The sequence below is a fragment of the Vanacampus margaritifer genome, chromosome 10 (genome assembly GCF_051991255.1).
Source record: "Vanacampus margaritifer isolate UIUO_Vmar chromosome 10, RoL_Vmar_1.0, whole genome shotgun sequence".
Taxonomy (NCBI): Eukaryota; Metazoa; Chordata; class Actinopteri; order Syngnathiformes; family Syngnathidae; genus Vanacampus; species Vanacampus margaritifer.
The window spans coordinates 19,703,350-19,721,189 of NC_135441.1; the positions used below are offsets into that span (position 1 = coordinate 19,703,350).

General features: G+C 39.0%; 3 protein-coding genes across 6 annotated transcripts; 1 reads left to right on the plus strand and 2 right to left on the minus strand.

Annotated features, from left to right (window-relative positions):
• Window positions 1–359: 359 nt before the first annotated feature.
• On the minus strand, window positions 360–5,805 carry aurkb (aurora kinase B). Its single transcript, XM_077577857.1, has 9 exons — window positions 5,706–5,805; window positions 4,076–4,114; window positions 3,716–3,791; window positions 2,897–2,945; window positions 2,581–2,769; window positions 2,309–2,447; window positions 1,216–1,364; window positions 932–1,106; window positions 360–640 (listed from the first exon to the last, which is right to left on the minus strand). The coding sequence occupies exons 1-9, from the start codon at window positions 5,709–5,711 to the stop codon at window positions 467–469; spliced, it is 996 nt and encodes a 331-aa protein (XP_077433983.1). The 5' UTR covers window positions 5,712–5,805; the 3' UTR covers window positions 360–466.
• LOC144059049 (F-box/LRR-repeat protein 12) lies at window positions 5,706–10,426 on the minus strand. Of its 3 annotated transcripts, none has more exons than XR_013295552.1 (4): window positions 10,252–10,426; window positions 10,050–10,125; window positions 6,308–9,563; window positions 5,706–5,805 (listed from the first exon to the last, which is right to left on the minus strand). XR_013295552.1 is itself a non-coding variant. In XM_077577856.1 (4 exons), exons 1-4 carry the CDS (start codon window positions 10,350–10,352, stop codon window positions 6,535–6,537), a joined length of 1,128 nt encoding a protein of 375 aa, XP_077433982.1. In that variant the 5' UTR covers window positions 10,353–10,426; the 3' UTR covers window positions 5,706–6,534. The 3 variants fall into 3 exon arrangements, 2 of the variants coding, with proteins under 2 accessions (XP_077433982.1, XP_077433981.1); XM_077577856.1 differs by having other exon boundaries at window positions 5,706–6,647; window positions 8,726–9,563; XM_077577855.1 differs by having other exon boundaries at window positions 5,706–9,563.
• Window positions 10,427–10,639: 213 nt separating this feature from the next.
• On the plus strand, window positions 10,640–15,242 carry cops6 (COP9 signalosome subunit 6). Of its 2 annotated transcripts, XM_077578962.1 has the most exons (10): window positions 10,640–10,718; window positions 11,142–11,267; window positions 11,352–11,483; window positions 11,613–11,701; window positions 11,789–11,851; window positions 13,140–13,187; window positions 13,277–13,391; window positions 13,468–13,560; window positions 14,656–14,756; window positions 14,850–15,242. In XM_077578962.1, exons 1-10 carry the CDS (start codon window positions 10,655–10,657, stop codon window positions 14,988–14,990), a joined length of 972 nt encoding a protein of 323 aa, XP_077435088.1. In that variant the 5' UTR covers window positions 10,640–10,654; the 3' UTR covers window positions 14,991–15,242. The 2 variants fall into 2 exon arrangements, with proteins under 2 accessions (XP_077435088.1, XP_077435087.1); XM_077578961.1 differs by lacking the exon at window positions 10,640–10,718 and having other exon boundaries at window positions 10,762–11,267.
• The last annotated feature ends 2,598 nt before the right edge of the window (window positions 15,243–17,840 follow it).

Sequence of the window (17,840 nt, forward strand, 5' to 3'; positions counted from 1 at the left end):
ACTGAGCTAGCATATTACTTACTAAAACTAATCACATACTAACCATTTTTAAGAACTTTCAACGATGATATAACAAATATGCAACTGTAGGCGTTTTCAGTTGAACGTCACCTCTCATAGTAAATCCCAATGCCGGATTTTCATTTGAAACTAACCCTGAATTGAGCCATCCTAAGAAAACTTTTTTTTTTAGAATTGACTTGTTGAATTGAATTAGAATGTTAAAGTTTATATATTCAATATAAAATGTTGATAATCAACTTTTTGAAAAGTATTCAATTTCAACTACTGCAATAAATAACATTTTCATTAATACTTTTATTGAGCACAGGTAAATAAAAACACCACATTGTACAAGATACAAGATTAAAAATATATTTATTATAGGAAAAAAAAAACTGTAGCAGGAAAGAATGCAACACTATGAACCCATCACGAAAAGAAAACCAGCATCTTTGGATTGATTTTATGAGGTTTTGGTGGGACAGACGGGAGGTAAAATGCGGCGCGAGTGTTGGCGGACCCACGGGTGATCGATGACACTCTGTAGCGGTAGACGAGCGGTGGGGCTGTGGCGAAGCAGCTTGCTTATCAGGTCCCGTGCACCCTCGGAGACAACGTTTGGGAACTTTAAATCCACCTGCAAAAGAACGGGAGCGGATTCAGAAGCCAAAAGTGGATTCTAAAATTCAGCTTTCATTGTATGCATTGTAATCTTTGACAAAGCAAGCATGGAAGGCAATCACAGTCAATTGTAAAAGATATGAAGCCCATTTGCAATTTTGAGGAAAAAAATTACAATTCGTTTTTTTTTTTTAAATTATTTAGTCCTACTGCAGATGCTGGGGCCGATTCAGTCCCAAAAAAAAAGCAAGATAAATGTCGATCTTGTGTTACGGACAGCTGTGACGCAGCAATTTTGTTGACCCACCTTCGTAATTCTCTTGTACGTATCAGCTGCAGAGTTTGATTCAAAGGGAGGGTTCCCCGCGAGGCATTCGTAACAGAGGATTCCGATGCACCACAGGTCCACCTTCTCGCTGTGGGGGTAGCCCTCGATCATCTCGGGGGGGAGGTAATCCAGCGTTCCGCACATTGTACGACGCCTGCACACGTCATCGCGGTACATGAAGTTAGTTAATGTCTTTAAAACAAAAAAACATGCAGTTTGAAACTTTTTACATTCCTATCTGGAACTTGATGGATGCTGCGTACCTTAGGGAAGGCGCATGAACTGACCAACCAAAATCAGCAATTTTCAGCTCTCCACGGTAGCCAAGTAGTAGATTCTCTGGCTTGATGTCGCGATGGATCACTTTCTTGGAGTGGCAGTACAACAAAGCATCCGAGATCTCTTCCATGTACTGGAAATGAAAGTGGCAAAATCGTCAGAACTTGCTGACCACTTGTGAAAAAAACAGCCAAGGTTATAAGAGTTCATGAAAAGTAAGAAGATAATTCAAAATAATAAGAAGAAGAATAACTAAAACTGTATTACTGTATGTAATTCTGCATTTACCCCCAGGAACACCATGCTTTTTTTTTTCAACTTCCAAATCAATTGGTATCTTGAACAGAAAGCAACTCGTAGACTCCAGTTCATTGTAAATTACAATTAGTCTCCACAAATACATTTAAGTCATTCACTGCCATTGACGAGTATGAAAACCTAGATTTTTTTTTATTGTATAATTAGAACATATATAAAATTTGTGATTAATCGTGAGTTAACTAGTAAAGTCATGCAATTAAATACGATTAAAAAAAATTAATCGCCTGATTTTTAATATTCTTTTTTTTTTTTAATCGCGTCAGGTGATTAAATTTATTGTAATTAATCGTATGACTTCAATAAATAACTCACGATTAATCACAATTTTTTATATCTGTTATAAATGTGCAATACGTTTTTTATAGGTTTTTATATTCTAGTTAACAAAAGTAGAAAAAAATTAATTAATAGAAATAGTTTAAATTAATTTTTCACGTCTATAGCTGTCAATGGCAGTGAATGAGTTAATCCCATTTATTACCGCTAAATTGTGTTATAGTGACTCCTTTACACAACGTATGTGAACCAGAACATGTACAAATAAAAACAATTACATTTAAATTTGTAAAGCCTCTCAACATCATATCAATAAATGCTCCTTCCTGACATCTAAGGCCATAAATGAGCCAAATCCGTTTCATGACCCCGCAGAAACCCTTTGAAATGAAAACTCCCAAAATATTTAAAAGGCTTCAAAAACGATCCTGTCGCCACTGACCAACCGATGGCGCCTCGCTTGGGAGCACAATGTCTTACAGTGGCAGTGCGCTGGTCGTCAAAACGTCCGCATCTCTGGAGCTCCTTGTACATCTCGCCACGTGGCGCATACTCCAGCACCAAAAACACCCTCTTGCGATCATGAAAGTAGTTGTAAAAGCGAAGGATGTTAGGATGCCTGAAGAAAAAAAAAAAAGGGGGGGGGGGGTAACAGTTAACTGTTGAATTGAAACTTTTTAACAGATTGCGTTTGACTATTTTCCACTGTAGTATTCCGATGGCTGTGAAGGAGACAAACGGAAGACGCTTACTTGAGGTGGGTCTGTATCTCGATCTCCCTCCTGAGTTGGTGCTCCACGCCCTCCTTCTCAAGCTGGGACTTGAACAACACCTTCAGAGCTACAATGGCTTGCAGCTTCTTCATCCTGGCGAGATACACGTTGCCAAACTTGCCCTTCCCCAAAGGTCGACCGATGTCAAAGTCGTCAATGGTGATCTGCCTGATTTAAAAAAAAATATATATATATATATTTTTTTTTTTTTTGTTAAAAAGGGGTGGTAGGAAATCAAGAGTGATTTGATTTAAAAAAAAAAAACAATTTAACAATACCTTGAAATAATACTTACTTTGCAGCAGAACTGGAGGACGAAGCAACATACTCTCCCCTTACAGGTCCTAAAGTTGACGTACACTTTATCAGTAGGAGTACAGACGCTCCCCTACTTACGAACATTCGAGTTACGAACAACGGTACATACGAACATTTCTGCGCGTACAGTATGTCGAAAAATGTTCGGAAAGAAATGCTGTAAGTTAGATTTTGTATTGCGCGTAGTGCCGAATAATAATAAGTAATACCGACGATTGGCGCTGTGAGAGCTCATTGGAGGCTGAGCAACGTGGCGAGGAGGAGGAGGAAGAAAACGCCGGTCCCCATAAAGCAGGAAATAACTTTTGAAGCCGATTCCAGCGACGACGAAGAATCTCTCATGATATAAAATCCTCCTCTTCCTCCTCCTCCATCATCTCCTTAAGCATCGAGTACATCTTCCAAAAGTAAGTTAAACTTCATTTTATTTATCTTATTACGTACATGTACATACTGTGTGTGTGTCTCTCGCTCTCTCTCTCTAACATACGTAGTACAGTACAGTACTGTACGTATTCGCTCCATTTTATTAAAAGTTTTTTTCAGTACAAACCGATGCAGGTTACTTGTACAAGCCTTAAACATACTTATATAAACCTTCAATATACTTATATAGGCTTTAAACATAAATTATAATACAAAATATAGCACTGAAGCAACTTACGAACAAATTCACCTTACGAACGATCGTCCGGAACGTAACTCGTTCGTAAGGTGGGGAGCGTCTGTAATTGCAATAATATTCAGTGTTTTTTTGTTTGTTTGTTTTTTTTTACTTTAAAGAGGCTCACATTACCTGGGATGACATTCCTGTCTGCGATTTGCGGCGGTTTCACCGGAACACGCTGCGGGCCCGCCAACATGCTAGAGCACTAGCCAAACAGGTTAAAAACAAAAAATAATTAATGAAATAAGCTTTATTGTCATTATACTCCAAGTAGATTGCCATTTCTGTATGGTCTTTCCCTTGCAATACAAAAAAAAAAAGTGTAGATAGAGCATTTGACAAAAAGTGGGGAAAAAAGATGACATTTAAAATAATAGGCTGACTAGTACAAAGATATGTTTTATATTTAAAAAATAACCACAAGCTTCTGCTAGATTCATAAACAACTGCAGGTTATTAATGTGATGCTTGTTTATCATCTATTCTTACCGCTTGCTGGAAAGCCCTTGGCTCGTGATTTTCTTTATTCTATAAAGAAATAGATATTAGAAATTGCATTCATTTTATCCTTCGGATTATACAATTGGGATACATTGCAAAGTCAAACTACAAAATGACATTTATGAAGGCAGTGGTTGTTTTAGCAAGATATACATGTTGCTGGGACTAAGTTGTTTTTTGCCGCAAATCATGTTTCCTGCTTCGCTTCAACCCTTCTGTCTTTTCCCCCCCCTCAAGTTTTCATTTTGCTTTGACACCAAAAATAGGCTGTTATCAGCATTACTATCCTCGTCACCGCAAAATAACTGTTCAATTTTTCAATAAACACGTGAAACAAAACGGCTAATTTAAGTCCTCAATGGCTGTTGGAAATTGTAAAAAGTACCCCAATTTTTTTTGTAAAAAAGGTACACATTCACAGAATCTGTACCTGTAGTTCTCCCACGGTTCCCAGCAATAAAAAAAAAACAAAAAAAAACGCTAGGTGGCGAGTTGCCGGTTGAGGCAAAATAACCACTACGTTTTAACTTGAATCATTGTTAATATTTTGTGCCAGACAATTTTAAATGAGGCAGGCAGGAACAACTTTACCTTCACTATGGACAATTCCGAACATTTCTGGTGAAAACAAATGGCATAATGTATTGCTTTATTTATTTATCGCTTTAAAAAAAAAGAAATGAAAGGGCTACAGAAAGAAGTAAAACTTGTCATATCTACCCCTGATCAACACAAATTGAATGACAGCAACAGTCAAGACATTTTTACTAAATTAATTCAATAGCATAATTTCGTAATACCGATCAATATTATGTATTTGTTTTAGAATCAATCAGTATTTCTATATACGTGTAGTAGCATTCTCTATATATTCTGATATTTTTATTACCAGCATTTTGACTTAGTCTCAGAATTGTCCATAAGATTATTATTTTTTTCATATACTGACTTATGATTCAATACAATGCACGTACATTAACCTATAACGCCAGTGTTTTGTTTTGGCCGTCGTCACAAGCATATTCTCAGATAGCAGCCATTTTAATGCTGCATTCGAGGATGGTGGGAAGTCAGCCTTTTACGAGTAAAAACAATAAATTAAGCTAAATTGCGAGAAGGCAAGTTTGCTAGAGGTCAAAATGAGTTTTGAGGACCAAAATTAAAAAAAACAATTTATCCCTTTCCGCCATTTTAGTTGTTTACTTTTGCCTCGAACGCTTTCAGGTGGAAACTGGGGGAAAACAACTCGAAAAAAATCCGACTTTCGACCATCCTCGAATGTAGCATAACTTCCTGTTCAGACGCAGATACGTCAAAGAATGACTAGGCCGCAAACGTTATTATCAATCACAACATGCGTAAGTATATAAGCAACGACAAAAGTAAACTTGGGCCACACACAACGGTTTACACGTACTGAGTATGTAGATAATTAAAAAATATATATTCACAAGATACAAAAGGTTAATTTATAGGCTCATGAGTTCAAAACAGACGCTAACAAAGCGTCGGTTTTCTGGCGAAACGCTATATGAACTATGCGAAACTGCAATGACTCGGGGTTAGCAACTCTCGTACTGTATTAATTCACAATTAAAAAACAGAAAATACAAGTTACCTGCATCTTTGTGCGCAATAAGCAACTTTATAGCGTGGCTTCACTCTTCCTCCGAAGGAGCACGGCCGCCAACTATTTCAAACTTCCAAGACGGACGAAGCTTATTGGTCGGCGTGTGGCACATCGGGGAGATCCCATTGGCCAGGAGGGGCAGGAAGGAAAAGCCAAAATGAGATTTTTTTTAAAACTTTATTGCAATTTCCATACCAAACACGGCAATGCCAAGGACAAGATGCGATTACGTTAAATCGTTAGTGTACTTTTAAAACAAATTTGGTATTGACATTTTTTTGGGGGGGGGTTACAAATAAAAAGCATACACTCAAGTGTTCAGTGCAGTAGTTTTCAACAAAAAATGCTAAATGCTACATTCTAGGAAGGTGGGAAATCCCACTTGCGACCTCGTAGCGTTCCAGGTGGCGATGGTCAAATGAGCTTACCAATCACTCAGACGATTTTTTTTCGAAAATCAGTCCAGTTTTTTAAACTATGGCCATTATGTGGGTTGTAAGTTACACTCAAATGACACATTGATTCCCAACACTTTCTGAATTGAGCCGGTTCCTCTCTCTCTCTCTACTGCACATCCATCCATTCTCTACCTCTTATCCTGGGTCTGGTCGCAAAGGTAGCAGCCAGCAGTAAAGCCAAGAATTCCCTCTCCCCAGCCACTTCATCCAGCTCATCCACATGTATCCCAAGCCATTCCCAGGCCGGCCGTAGTCTCTCCAACGTGACGTGTCTTGGGTCATCCCCAGGGTCTCCTCCTGGTAGTACATGCCTGGAACACCTCACTGGGGATGCATCCAGATCAGATGCCCGAGCCACTTCATCTGGCTCCTCTAAACTCAGAAGAGCAACAGCTCTGGGCCTCTCCGTTGACCGATCTTCTCAACCTATCTAAGCTGGGCCTGCCTCCAGAGAGGGGCCCAGGTGATCCACCTAAACAAAGGAATACACTTCAAAATTATTTTTGACACACCGACCACGACACGGTGTTCAGGGAGGTTATTACTAATATCCCACACCCCCACCTCTAATATCATTGACATCAAAGCCTGAAAATATTCACATCAAATGGCACTTGAAGGCAGGGAACAAAAACATGGCGTTTGTTTATTAAATACAGTACTGTATTCACGTGCTGTTTTGTATAAAAATGACTTCTTTTTTTTGCTTTTAGAGTTAAGACATTGAAATTAATTTCATTTGGCAAGCCCGATAGGATATATCAAAGATATTTAACAGACCGTGTACACTCAAATTAGAATTAACCTAGCGGTACACTATATTGTACAATTTAAGTCAAATTGAATAAAATTAAGACTACAGTGAATGTGGGAGATGAAATAAAAGAAAAATCTGCAATGTAATTTAAAAGACTCATACTATACATACAAACGTGAAATTCTGACAGCACAAACCCCAAAAGACTACACGCATAAATGACCACTCAGAAGACATTCTTGACATTCATTCAGTTGTGCGTTTGTCAAGTACGGTAATGGTATTTCCACCTTTGTCTTATACTGCCTCCTGGCGGCCAAGTCAAGCACAACGGAGATCAAGAGAGAAACAAGAACTATATAAATATATTTGAATTCTATTCTCTAGAAATGACGGTAAATGAAGCAGTACTATGATTCATTGGTCCAATTGGATGTTAATTTATACAAGAGCGTGATTCTAACGTGGACTCAAATGCGTCCCAGAGGAGATATGAAGAGAGACGAATCAATGGATAAATATTACTCGTCTACGGCCTAGACGGCGTATTACGGCCACACACACATATACATATATATATATATATATAAATTTTTAGAGGGCAATATTCCAAGAAAAAAAACATATATTTTTTTTACTTTTAAAATTTATAAAGTGGCACATTTGCGAGTTTAAAAAGTGGCAAATTTGCGACTTTATATAGTGACAGATTTGCAAGGGAAAAAAAACTCAGAAACATACAGAAATACACGGAGCGTAGCTATAGTCTCATCATGTGAGGATTCGATGGTGGTTAATGGGACACTGTTTATAAAATGAAAAGGTAGGATGGAGACGGATTCATTCTTAAATTAAAACTTAACTCGTCATTCACCGCAGCCAGAGCAACAACATTTCCTGATCCCTTATCAGCTGACTAACACTCACCAATCAGAAACTAGCATAATTTAGGTCAATGCAAGTGAATGACGGAGAGCAGCAGATTCGACACATCAACTTAAGATATTTGTACAAAAAAAGACCAAAATGTATGAATGTGTAAATAATAATTCTGGAAACATAAATGTACAAGTAAATATACATTTTAACAAATTAACTTAACTTCTCGCAAATCTGCCACTATATAAAGTCGCAAATTTGCTATTTTATAAAGTTACAAATTTGTGAGAAAAAAAACTGTACATTTGCGAGTTAATTAAGTGGCAAATTTGCCACTTTATAAAGTGGAAAATTTATGAGTTTTTTTCTCTGAATATTGCCCCCGCCCTCTAAATTTTTTTTTATACGTGGCCCTAATACGCCGTTGTAACCGCCGAACTATTCGCTGTTACAATATTAGTTTAGTTTTCAACTCATTTTGAAGAAAATTTGAAATTTGAGGTCATGAGGCCACATTTATGATCCTGCCGTATTCAATGGAGATTTCAAACTTGCTCCTGTCTTACCTACCACACACGTGCGACAAGATGGAATAAAATTAAAAAATCTGCACTTCCTGTATGCGATGTGCCATTTTGATAGGATTTTGTTTGGTTACCTATGATTGTATTATTATTACAGTATTTTATCTTTTGTGTACAGCATTTTGTTAGAGCTGCAGCTTTCGCTTTATATAAATAAATTTGAGCCGAGATTCGAGTTGAGTTGAACGGAGCAATTGTTGAAGGCCAGCGTGCAGCACGGCAGCATGACAGCCAGCAAGCGACGCAGATTTCCGATCAGTTTATCCGGTTTGCCTTCGTTGTCGCCGTCCGCGGCCTCCTCCTCGCCCTCCTGCTCCTTTTCCTGCTCACCCTCGCCGCCGCCACCACCACGGCGCGGCTGGAAGACCACATCCAAAAACTCCAGTCTGAGGAAGCCGGGGAGACCGCGTAGCATTTTGCAGTTGTGCACGACCTGCAACTCGTCGAGGGTGCAGGCCTTCAGGTAGAGGCGCTTCAGGTCCTTCAGGCGGCTGGCGTAGGGGAAGCCTGGCGCTACCTCCTTGCCGCCGAGGCTCAGCTCCTCGAGTCCAAGCCATCCCGTTTCTAAACCTAACGACGCCATGGGCCGCTGGTAGCCCTGCCGCGTGGTGATGCTCATTTCCAGAAACTTAAGCCGGAATAGACCCTCCAAACCGCAGAGTCCTTCCTTGGCGGCGCAGCCTCGGAGTCCGTTGGCAGTCACGCGAAACGTGTCGCACAACTCCAGTCGACTGAGCCTCTCCCATGATGTCAGACTCTGCAGGTGTTGGTCCTTAAAAGAGGGGACATTGTTGAAAATTAAACATTCAATAGAAATCCCTGATGGCGAACTTTGGCCGGTTCCTTTCTGTTTAACGCTGGAAGTGGCTTGCTCTTGGGATGAAGCGGGAAGGTCCTGGTTGAAGAAGCCCTGAGGCAGCTCACAGCCTTGCAGCTCCAGCACCTTCAAGGATGGTGGCAGGAGCTGGCAACTGGGGAGGCTTCTCAAGTCCGCGTGCAGGAGGTAGAGTTTGCTCAGGCGAGGGCACTTTGTGGACAAAGCTTTGAGCCAAGCCTCGGACAGGAAGGTGCCGCCTCGGACGGAGAGGAGCAAACCACGCAGTCTTAAGTACCGTAGTCCACAACCGAGGTACTGGCGCAGAAGGACCCACAGGATACGGGATGTCATCTTATTGAGAAGAGAGAAATACAGCCAATATAAAAAGTCCACACACGCCTGTTCAAATGGCAGTTTTTTTGTGATCTAAAATAATTCCAAAACACTCCAAACTTTTTGAATTGCATAGCATGGAAATTCTTTTGGTAGCCTTCTCATGACTGGCAATGGTGGCTTGTACATGTTATGGTTCACATTAATGGTGGAAAAAAATTGAAATGATTTATCTTGACCCAACTTTTTTTATGACAATAATCTGGCATTTTAAAAAGGATGTATAAACTTTTTATCTCCACTGTACATATTGGGGACAAGCCAGAAGTTGTAACAACACATTATCTTTCAATATTTGCTCCGACCCCGCCATTAAAAAATTGTGTAGAAAATCTATTCTTCTTTTCATTTTAGAATAGTTCAATAAAACATAATAAGCAAATGCAGAATTATTTCAAGATTCAGAACATTAAGTGCAAAGGCGAAAATATATCTTTTTTTTACCCCTTTCCACGCAGTCAAGTCGACAAGTCTCCACAGTTTTTGATCCTTTACAAGGCGTCTCCATCTCTTACAGACTCTGCAGGAACATTTCAACACCACACACAGCTTTAAAGCATGTGACAAGAGTCACGGATAAATATTCCACACAAGACGACAACGGGCAAGATTTATTTTTGGAGACTCAATCTCCACTCGCTCTCACCTCCCAGCTCTGACAAGCTCGCGGACGCTCAAATATGACAGCACGTCAATTAAAATGTTTTCTGGAAGATAGTCGAGGTTACAAGTTGGAAATTCATCCATTATGTAAACAAAAGTGTAGACACCTTTTATTTTATTTTTTTAGCACGGACTAAATATGTTGAAGCACACCAGGTGCTCCCTAATGAATACTCCGCCAGAAACGTCAACCGGTTGAAACGGCCTGATCAAGTTTAGTACATTTTATTTTAATGCTTTTTTTTATTACATTATATTATTATATTTATTATTTTTATCCCAAACATCTCTTTTTTTTTTCAAACAAAAAAATGTTGAATTTAATCTTGTTGTTTTCAAATCTCAAACAGTCATGCTAGCTAACATTCTTACATCCCACATCGCGCATGCGCCGTTCTCCGGACAAGATGGCGACCAGCAACGGCGGTGGAATGGAAGTGGACGGGGCAGGCGAGTCTTTTAGCATTTGTTCAATCACTTTTTCCCCATAGCGATACGAATACACTCGTAAATTGTTGCGCTCGATTCTTAAACATGTAGTTGTTTATCTCCGATGACGAATACGCGGGGTTAGCGCTCCCGGTGCGAGTTTGCTGACACAGGCAGCTGTAAATCTGTCAACACATGAACTAGTTTGAGGCGATATTCCCTGTGTGTTAATTCTGATCAATCTGTTTCAATGTGCAGCTGTAGATAATAATTTAAAGTTAGTTACAGTTCCCTAAATATAGTGGAACTATTAGTAATGCTTTCTTCTGTAAATGCTATGGAAACTGCAAATTGTGTAATTTTGTGACCAAAATGTGCACCGTGTGTGGCTCCTGTTGAGAAATCAGCTTGTAGATGGTTTAGCTTTTCTCTCTGCATCTATAGCCAGTCCCAGTGTCATGGCCTCCGGGATGACTGGCAGCGTCTCGGTGGCCTTGCACCCTCTGGTTATCCTCAACATATCAGACCACTGGATACGTATCCGCTCACAGGAAGGAAGACCCATGCAAGGTATGCAAACCACCGCCGAAGCTGTTTATCATGTGCTAAACATGTCTGTTGTTGTTGTCTCACTTGTTATCTGTCATTCTAAAGTGATCGGCGCTCTCATCGGGAAGCAAGAGGGCCGAAACATCGAGGTGATGAACTCCTTTGAGCTTCTCTCGCACACGACGGACGACAAAGTCCACATTGACAAGGAGTACTACTACACTAAGGAGGAGCAGTGTGAGTTGTGTTGCGCTGTAGCTTCTGATTGTCTGACAGTGCTCTTTACACTAAAAGCACAGGTGAAACAATTTCATGTGCTGTAAGAGATTTGGAATTGTTCACAAGCTTGTGGTTTTCATGTCACAGTCAAGCAGGTGTTCAAAGAAATGGAGTTCTTGGGTTGGTACACCACAGGCGGCCCTCCCGACGCGTCCGACATTCACATTCACAAGCAGGTGGGCATACTTGAGAAAAGCAAACAGCCCTCCTGTCACGCTTAACATGTTGTGAGTGACCCCGACTGTCGTTTGCTCTCCTGTCAGGTGTGCGAGATCATCGAGAGTCCGCTCTTCCTCAAGCTTAACCCGATGACCAAACACACTGATGTGAGTTGCTTTCTTGACCGACAATTTTGTTTGGTTTTCGATTAGATTTTTTTAAACCATAGGATATCATGGAAATAGAAGTCTACGTGTATATTTACGACATCAGCTAATAAGACTGAATGACAGGGCCAGGTGATAAATCGATTTTATCCATTAACTCATTCACTGCCATTGACAGCTAAAGACTTTAAAAAAAATCATTTGAACTATTTCTATTAGTTTAACATTTTTGTTAACAAGAGTATGACAACCTAGATTTTTTTGTACATTTAGAACAGATATAACATTTGTGATTAATCCTGAGTTAACTAGTGAAGTTATGCGATTAATTACAATTACAAATTTTAATCGCGTGATGCCCCTAATTTTTAATAATCTTTTCTTTAAAAAAAATTTTTTTTTTAATTTTTAATAATCTTTTCTTTAAAAAAAATATGTTTTTTTAATTTTTAATAATCTTTTCTTTCTTTTCTTTTTTTAAAGAAAAGATTATAAAAAAAATTAGGGGCGCCAGGCGTTTACGATTTTTAATCGTAAATAATCGCATGACTTCACTTGTTAACTCACAATTAATCACACATTTTATATCTGTTCTAATACAATAAAAACAATTCTAGGTTTTCATACTCTTGTTAACAAAAGTGGGAAAAATGTTAAACTAATAGAAATAGTTAAAATGAATTTTTGACGTCTATAGCCGTCAATGGCAGTGAATGAGTTAATTTTGAGTTTATTTGCCAGGAACATTTATTTGCATTTTCTATAAGTAAAGATAAAAAACAAAGAAACATGAGCTTTATTTAAGGATAAGTAATTTTTTTTAGACAATTTCATATATCAAAATTACTAGTGGCTGGTAGTGACTACTCGAGTTATGTACTCGTACTGTTATCAATCTGGAAAAAAAGTTTTATTGAACATCCCTAGTATTTTCCCATCAAGCAATCAAAAAAAAAAAAAGTATTAATACACAACAATATTTACACACAATGCAATAACGAAAATGTGATGCAGATATTATTTTTGTCCACTTGGGGTCGCTACTCTCACATTCTTCATTGTAGTATCAGCAACTTTTGAGTGCGCGTGTCTTTAAAAGGCGGAGCGTGGGCTGGTGAGTGACGTGGGTGTCAACGAATGAAAGTGTAGTTGGCTGATGTTGCAGCAGAATAGCTAGCTAGTTGTTAGCGAGTCTATGTTTTGAGTAGAATTTTTGGACTGATGCATCTAAAAAAAAAAAAAAAAAAAAGTCGACTTATGTATTCATTTTGTCTGTTTTCTTCCTCAGCTACCTGTGAGCGTTTTTGAATCAGTCATTGATATCATCAGTGGCGAGGTAACCTTCCTCTCACATAAGCTTACAAATCAGACCCTTAAGCTCCGATTTTCTTTTTCACTCTATTTTTCCTTCCCCTCCCTTTGTAGGCCACCATGTTGTTCGCCGAGCTGAACTACACTCTGGCCACGGAGGAGGCGGAGAGGATCGGCGTGGACCACGTTGCCCGCATGACGGCCACCGGCACGGGCGAGAACTCCACAGGTAAACGTAGCAGCGAGCCGACGGAAACGCACGCAAATTCGGTTTCTCAAATCCGCTTCTGCTACTTCCGCCGTAGTGGCCGAGCACCTCATCGCCCAGCACAGTGCCATCAAGATGCTGCACAGTCGCGTCAAGATCATCCTGGAGTACGTCAAGGCGGTGGAATCGGGTGAGACATCCTCGTTAGTCCATGGGCAAAGAATGTTTGGCTTCTTCTTCTTTTTCTTTCTTTCTGCTTTTACACACAGACCATTTAGCTGAGGTGTTGTTATGAATCCCACTTGAGTTCTTGGCAGTTCTGCCTGGATGCAAAAGACAGTCATATTGCAGCCTAGAAGTAAAGTGGGATTCATAAGGCTTCATTGAGTCATTACAATTCCTCCAAGCTCATCAATATGGCAATATTATATGCAGTGGATAAAGAATATATGACTTAGTAGTAGTACTGTTATTGTCTGTCTACATATTTCATAGATGTCATATGAATTTGAATCTGTATGTTTAGGCTAGCATGCTAGCTAACGGGATTAAAAAGCCTCATGTTAAAGACACTAAGGAACTTTTAGTTTACCTTGATTATGGCGGCGCCATATGGACAAAAGCGGTAATGTTATGCCTGAAGGAAGACCACATTTCCCATGAGGACAAGCGCATCATGTAACTTTTTTTAGCTCGCGCCAGCGAGTAAAAGCTGGGCCAGTGTTGATCCTTGACTGTCCTTTCATCCGGGTAGCTTCACTTTTTCTTTTTTCTTTTTTTTTTGTCTCGTCAGACAAAACTTTTCAGTCGTTTTGCAGCTTCTGCCAGGAAAGCAGCAATCGTGCGTCGACATTCCAATTGATTTCCGTCTTTGTAACGAATGGGGAAAGAGGGATGTGATGTAGGCCTATGCCATGAAGCAGTAAGCAAAATTTGTCTCTTTTTTTTCATGTGGTAGTGTTCCTAAAATCCTCCTCATAGTTGCCTAATTGCCAGTAAAAATGACACAGACCCCGTCAAGCCATGGCAAAGGTACCATTCAACTAGTTTTAAGTCAATGTTTCATCAGAAGAGTTCTGAACATATTTGATTAAGGTTGAAAAGTTCCTTAGTGCTACTGTAAGGTGGTTTGTTTGCGGACGGAGATTTTGCATGGTCACTTGTTGCTAGGCAGATTCTATATATTTTTTTTAAATGCTACTTTTGGACTACTTTCCTTCATGTTAGCTGAAAATGCTTCAAAATGAATCTCTTTTGTTGTCGTTTTGCTTTTCCTGCCCATCAGGAGAGGTTCCGTTCAACCACGAAATCCTGCGAGAAGCAAACGCCCTGTGCCACAGGCTGCCAGTCCTCAGCACCATCAAGTTTAAAACAGACTTCTATGACGTAAGCCCCGCCCCCTTTGGTTCATTTGTGAGCACAAATCCCAGCTCGTACTGTTCTAACCCCGTCCCCCCCGCATTTTGCGTCTACCCGCAGCAATGCAACGACGTGGGCCTCATGACCTACCTGGGCACCATCACCAAGTCGTGTAACAGCATGAACCAATTCATCAACAAGTTCAACGTCCTGTACGACCGACAGGGCATCGGCCGTAGGATGAGAGGACTTTTCTTCTGACGCGCCAACATGGAAGAGTTTATTTTTTGTTTTTTTGGTTTAGTTTTATTGGGAGGTCGGCATCAAGTCGCTGCTCAAGCCACCGCAGATTTTCAACCCTGCTTCAAGTGTAGCCCAAAGCACTTAGCGACACCAGTAAACAGAGGCTCTTGTTTACCACTGGACATGAACATATTTTATTTACCTCTTCTTTTATTGTAATTTGATCGTTCTGTATGTAATAAAAGATTTACTGTTTGTTTTTCCAAGCAATTTCTGGATCTCCTTAAAAAGCTGTGTGCGTTTTCCAACATGTCAACGTTGCATTTAAAAAAAAAAAAAGAAGAAAAAAAAGCTTGTGAAAAAGTCCAGCTATTTTTATTGTTCTTTTTTGTTTGAAGTCGTCATCCTGCTGTTTGACAACCCCTGGAGGTTTTGAAGGTGTGTGTTGGGGAAGGGGGGGATAAGTGGGGTTCCGGTGGACAGGTCAGCAGTTTTCCACCTTTTAAATGTATAGCGGAACTCGACTTAATGACCTCATGTGGCGTTGACGAGGCGAGAAGACAAAACAGAACCGGCAATAAGTTACGTTGTTTGCTTAATGCTTTACTAAAAAAAAATGTGTAGTCTAAGGCTCATGGGAGCTTTTGATCCAAAACAAAATTTCGGTTATAAAAAGTCCCAACCCCATAACATTTAATTTAATACAAAAATGTCATAATAAAGAAGAAAAAGACACATGAATGCAGATATTTACATATCTGTATATATTATCTATTTCTAGCCCTGGCCATGGTGAAGACTTAATCAACTTTAATTTGTATCTGGAGGTGGGAAATGCAGCATTTTTTCTTTTTTTTTTTAAGTGAAGGACTGTCCAATCAAGTCCATCTTAAAACATGCACAATCAAAAACAATAATCTAAGATATCATGTCTCCCATGCTGAATATACTGTAGACGAGGGCTGCTTTTACATGATATGTAATAATAAAAAAGTCAAAGTGCAACTCAAATCAGCTGGTGTAGTTTTTAGGCCTCCTGATTGAGCTTTTTCTGAAGGTGACACAAGATGCATCTGAACTGTGACCTTTGTTTCTCATTTTACGTTGCCACAAAGTATACTCTTCCGTATGATGCATAACGTTTAGATATGAAATAAATATGACCTCAAAACTTCAGGATTTGTACACAACATGCTTGTAGTCTGTTACTAATTCACATTAACGCAGTAGTAAAATAAATATTACACACACACGTAGGTAGTCATGAAAAATAATACTGCATTAACTGAGCGTACCTTCTTGTGCTATGTGACAATTTTTATATTATATTATTGGATGTGATTTGACCAAAGTGAAATTATCTGAAAATTTAGCCGGGGGTCTGGGGGCCGCTGGCACCCAGCTAGGTCCAGGGCAGTGCCCTGGTGGGGGGACACGGGGGCAAAGCCCCCCGAAGCTCATGGGTTTTCCGTGTTTTTAAGTACTTTCAATGCACTCACATGACAAAGAAATAGACAAAACAACAGCATAAATTTTCAATGTATATTGAACTATCCCATATAAAATGGTAGTTTTAGTCAACTCAAAATCAGTCACATTCAAAAACATTGGACTGTCTTTGCTTTTAAAAACTATCACTGAGAATATCATCATATCTAACTAATGTGATTACTAAGTTAACACATAAATAATGTTGAAGAGTTCAAATTTCATGAACAAATAATTGTATCATGACCAAATGAAAAGTAACTCATATTAGAGCGTACCACTAATGTCTTTGTTATAGCAGAAGATGTTATCTGTCGGAGTCATGTGCATACACAATGAACTACTAAAAAAAAAAAAAAAAAAAAAAAAAATTGGGGGCGGGGGGATAAAAAAAGTGGAATTCCGCGAATTAGCGGAAAAATCACATCCCTGATTATATTATTTTGCAACCTTGAAATGCCACAAGTTGGTTCCGTAGTGCTTTGCTGCTATTTTGTAGCATCTCAGTGCCAAGAAGCTATGTCGAAATGAGTTACGGATAGTGGTGAGCGGATCGATTCAAATATCGATAATATCGATACCAAGTCAGTATCGATATCCGATCGATACTGGCACTATAATATCGATCTAGTAGTTTAGTTTCAGTGTGACTTTTTTTGTTGTTGCATGATAATCTTCAACATCTTGTTTATTTACGTTGGAAAAGAAAGGATGAGGGCAGAATTTTTAGTTTTGTACTTGTAGTTTCTGAACAGTATATGTTAAATTTTTATTTAAATTATTTTTTCCTATGATCACTTTGTGCACTTTTTTAAAGAAAGTAAAAAAATATATATATTCTTTAAAAAAAACATTGATAAAGTATTTCCTATTTATCAATAAACTTGGTCCTAATTTTATCCTTTGTTTAAAAAGAAACAACACAAAAACACTTAAAGGTTGAAAATTGATTGTAATTCGATGATACAGCTACCTTAATTAAAAATAATAATAATTATATAGCATAAATTTAAAAAAGTATCAATATTGGTATCGGTATTGGCGATACTGGCCCTTTATTTACTTGGTATCGGATCGATACCAAAATTTGCAGTATCGCACACCACTAGTTAATGGCGCTTCATTTTGGGAAAAAAAAAGTTTGTTACCATCTTGTGGCATTTCGGTACTAGGAAAGGAGGAAAGGTTTATTTAGACAAAAGTAGTGCTTTGGCACCACCTTATGGTGTTATGGTGGCGAGGATCTCAACATAGTTCTTTGCCACCATAAAAAGGCAAGTGTGAACATTTTTAGACAAAAGAGGTGATTTGCTAATATGTTGTGGCTTCTTGGTGCCAAGAGAATTTGTTAATAAGTAAAAGTAAATTGAGGAGTTTCAT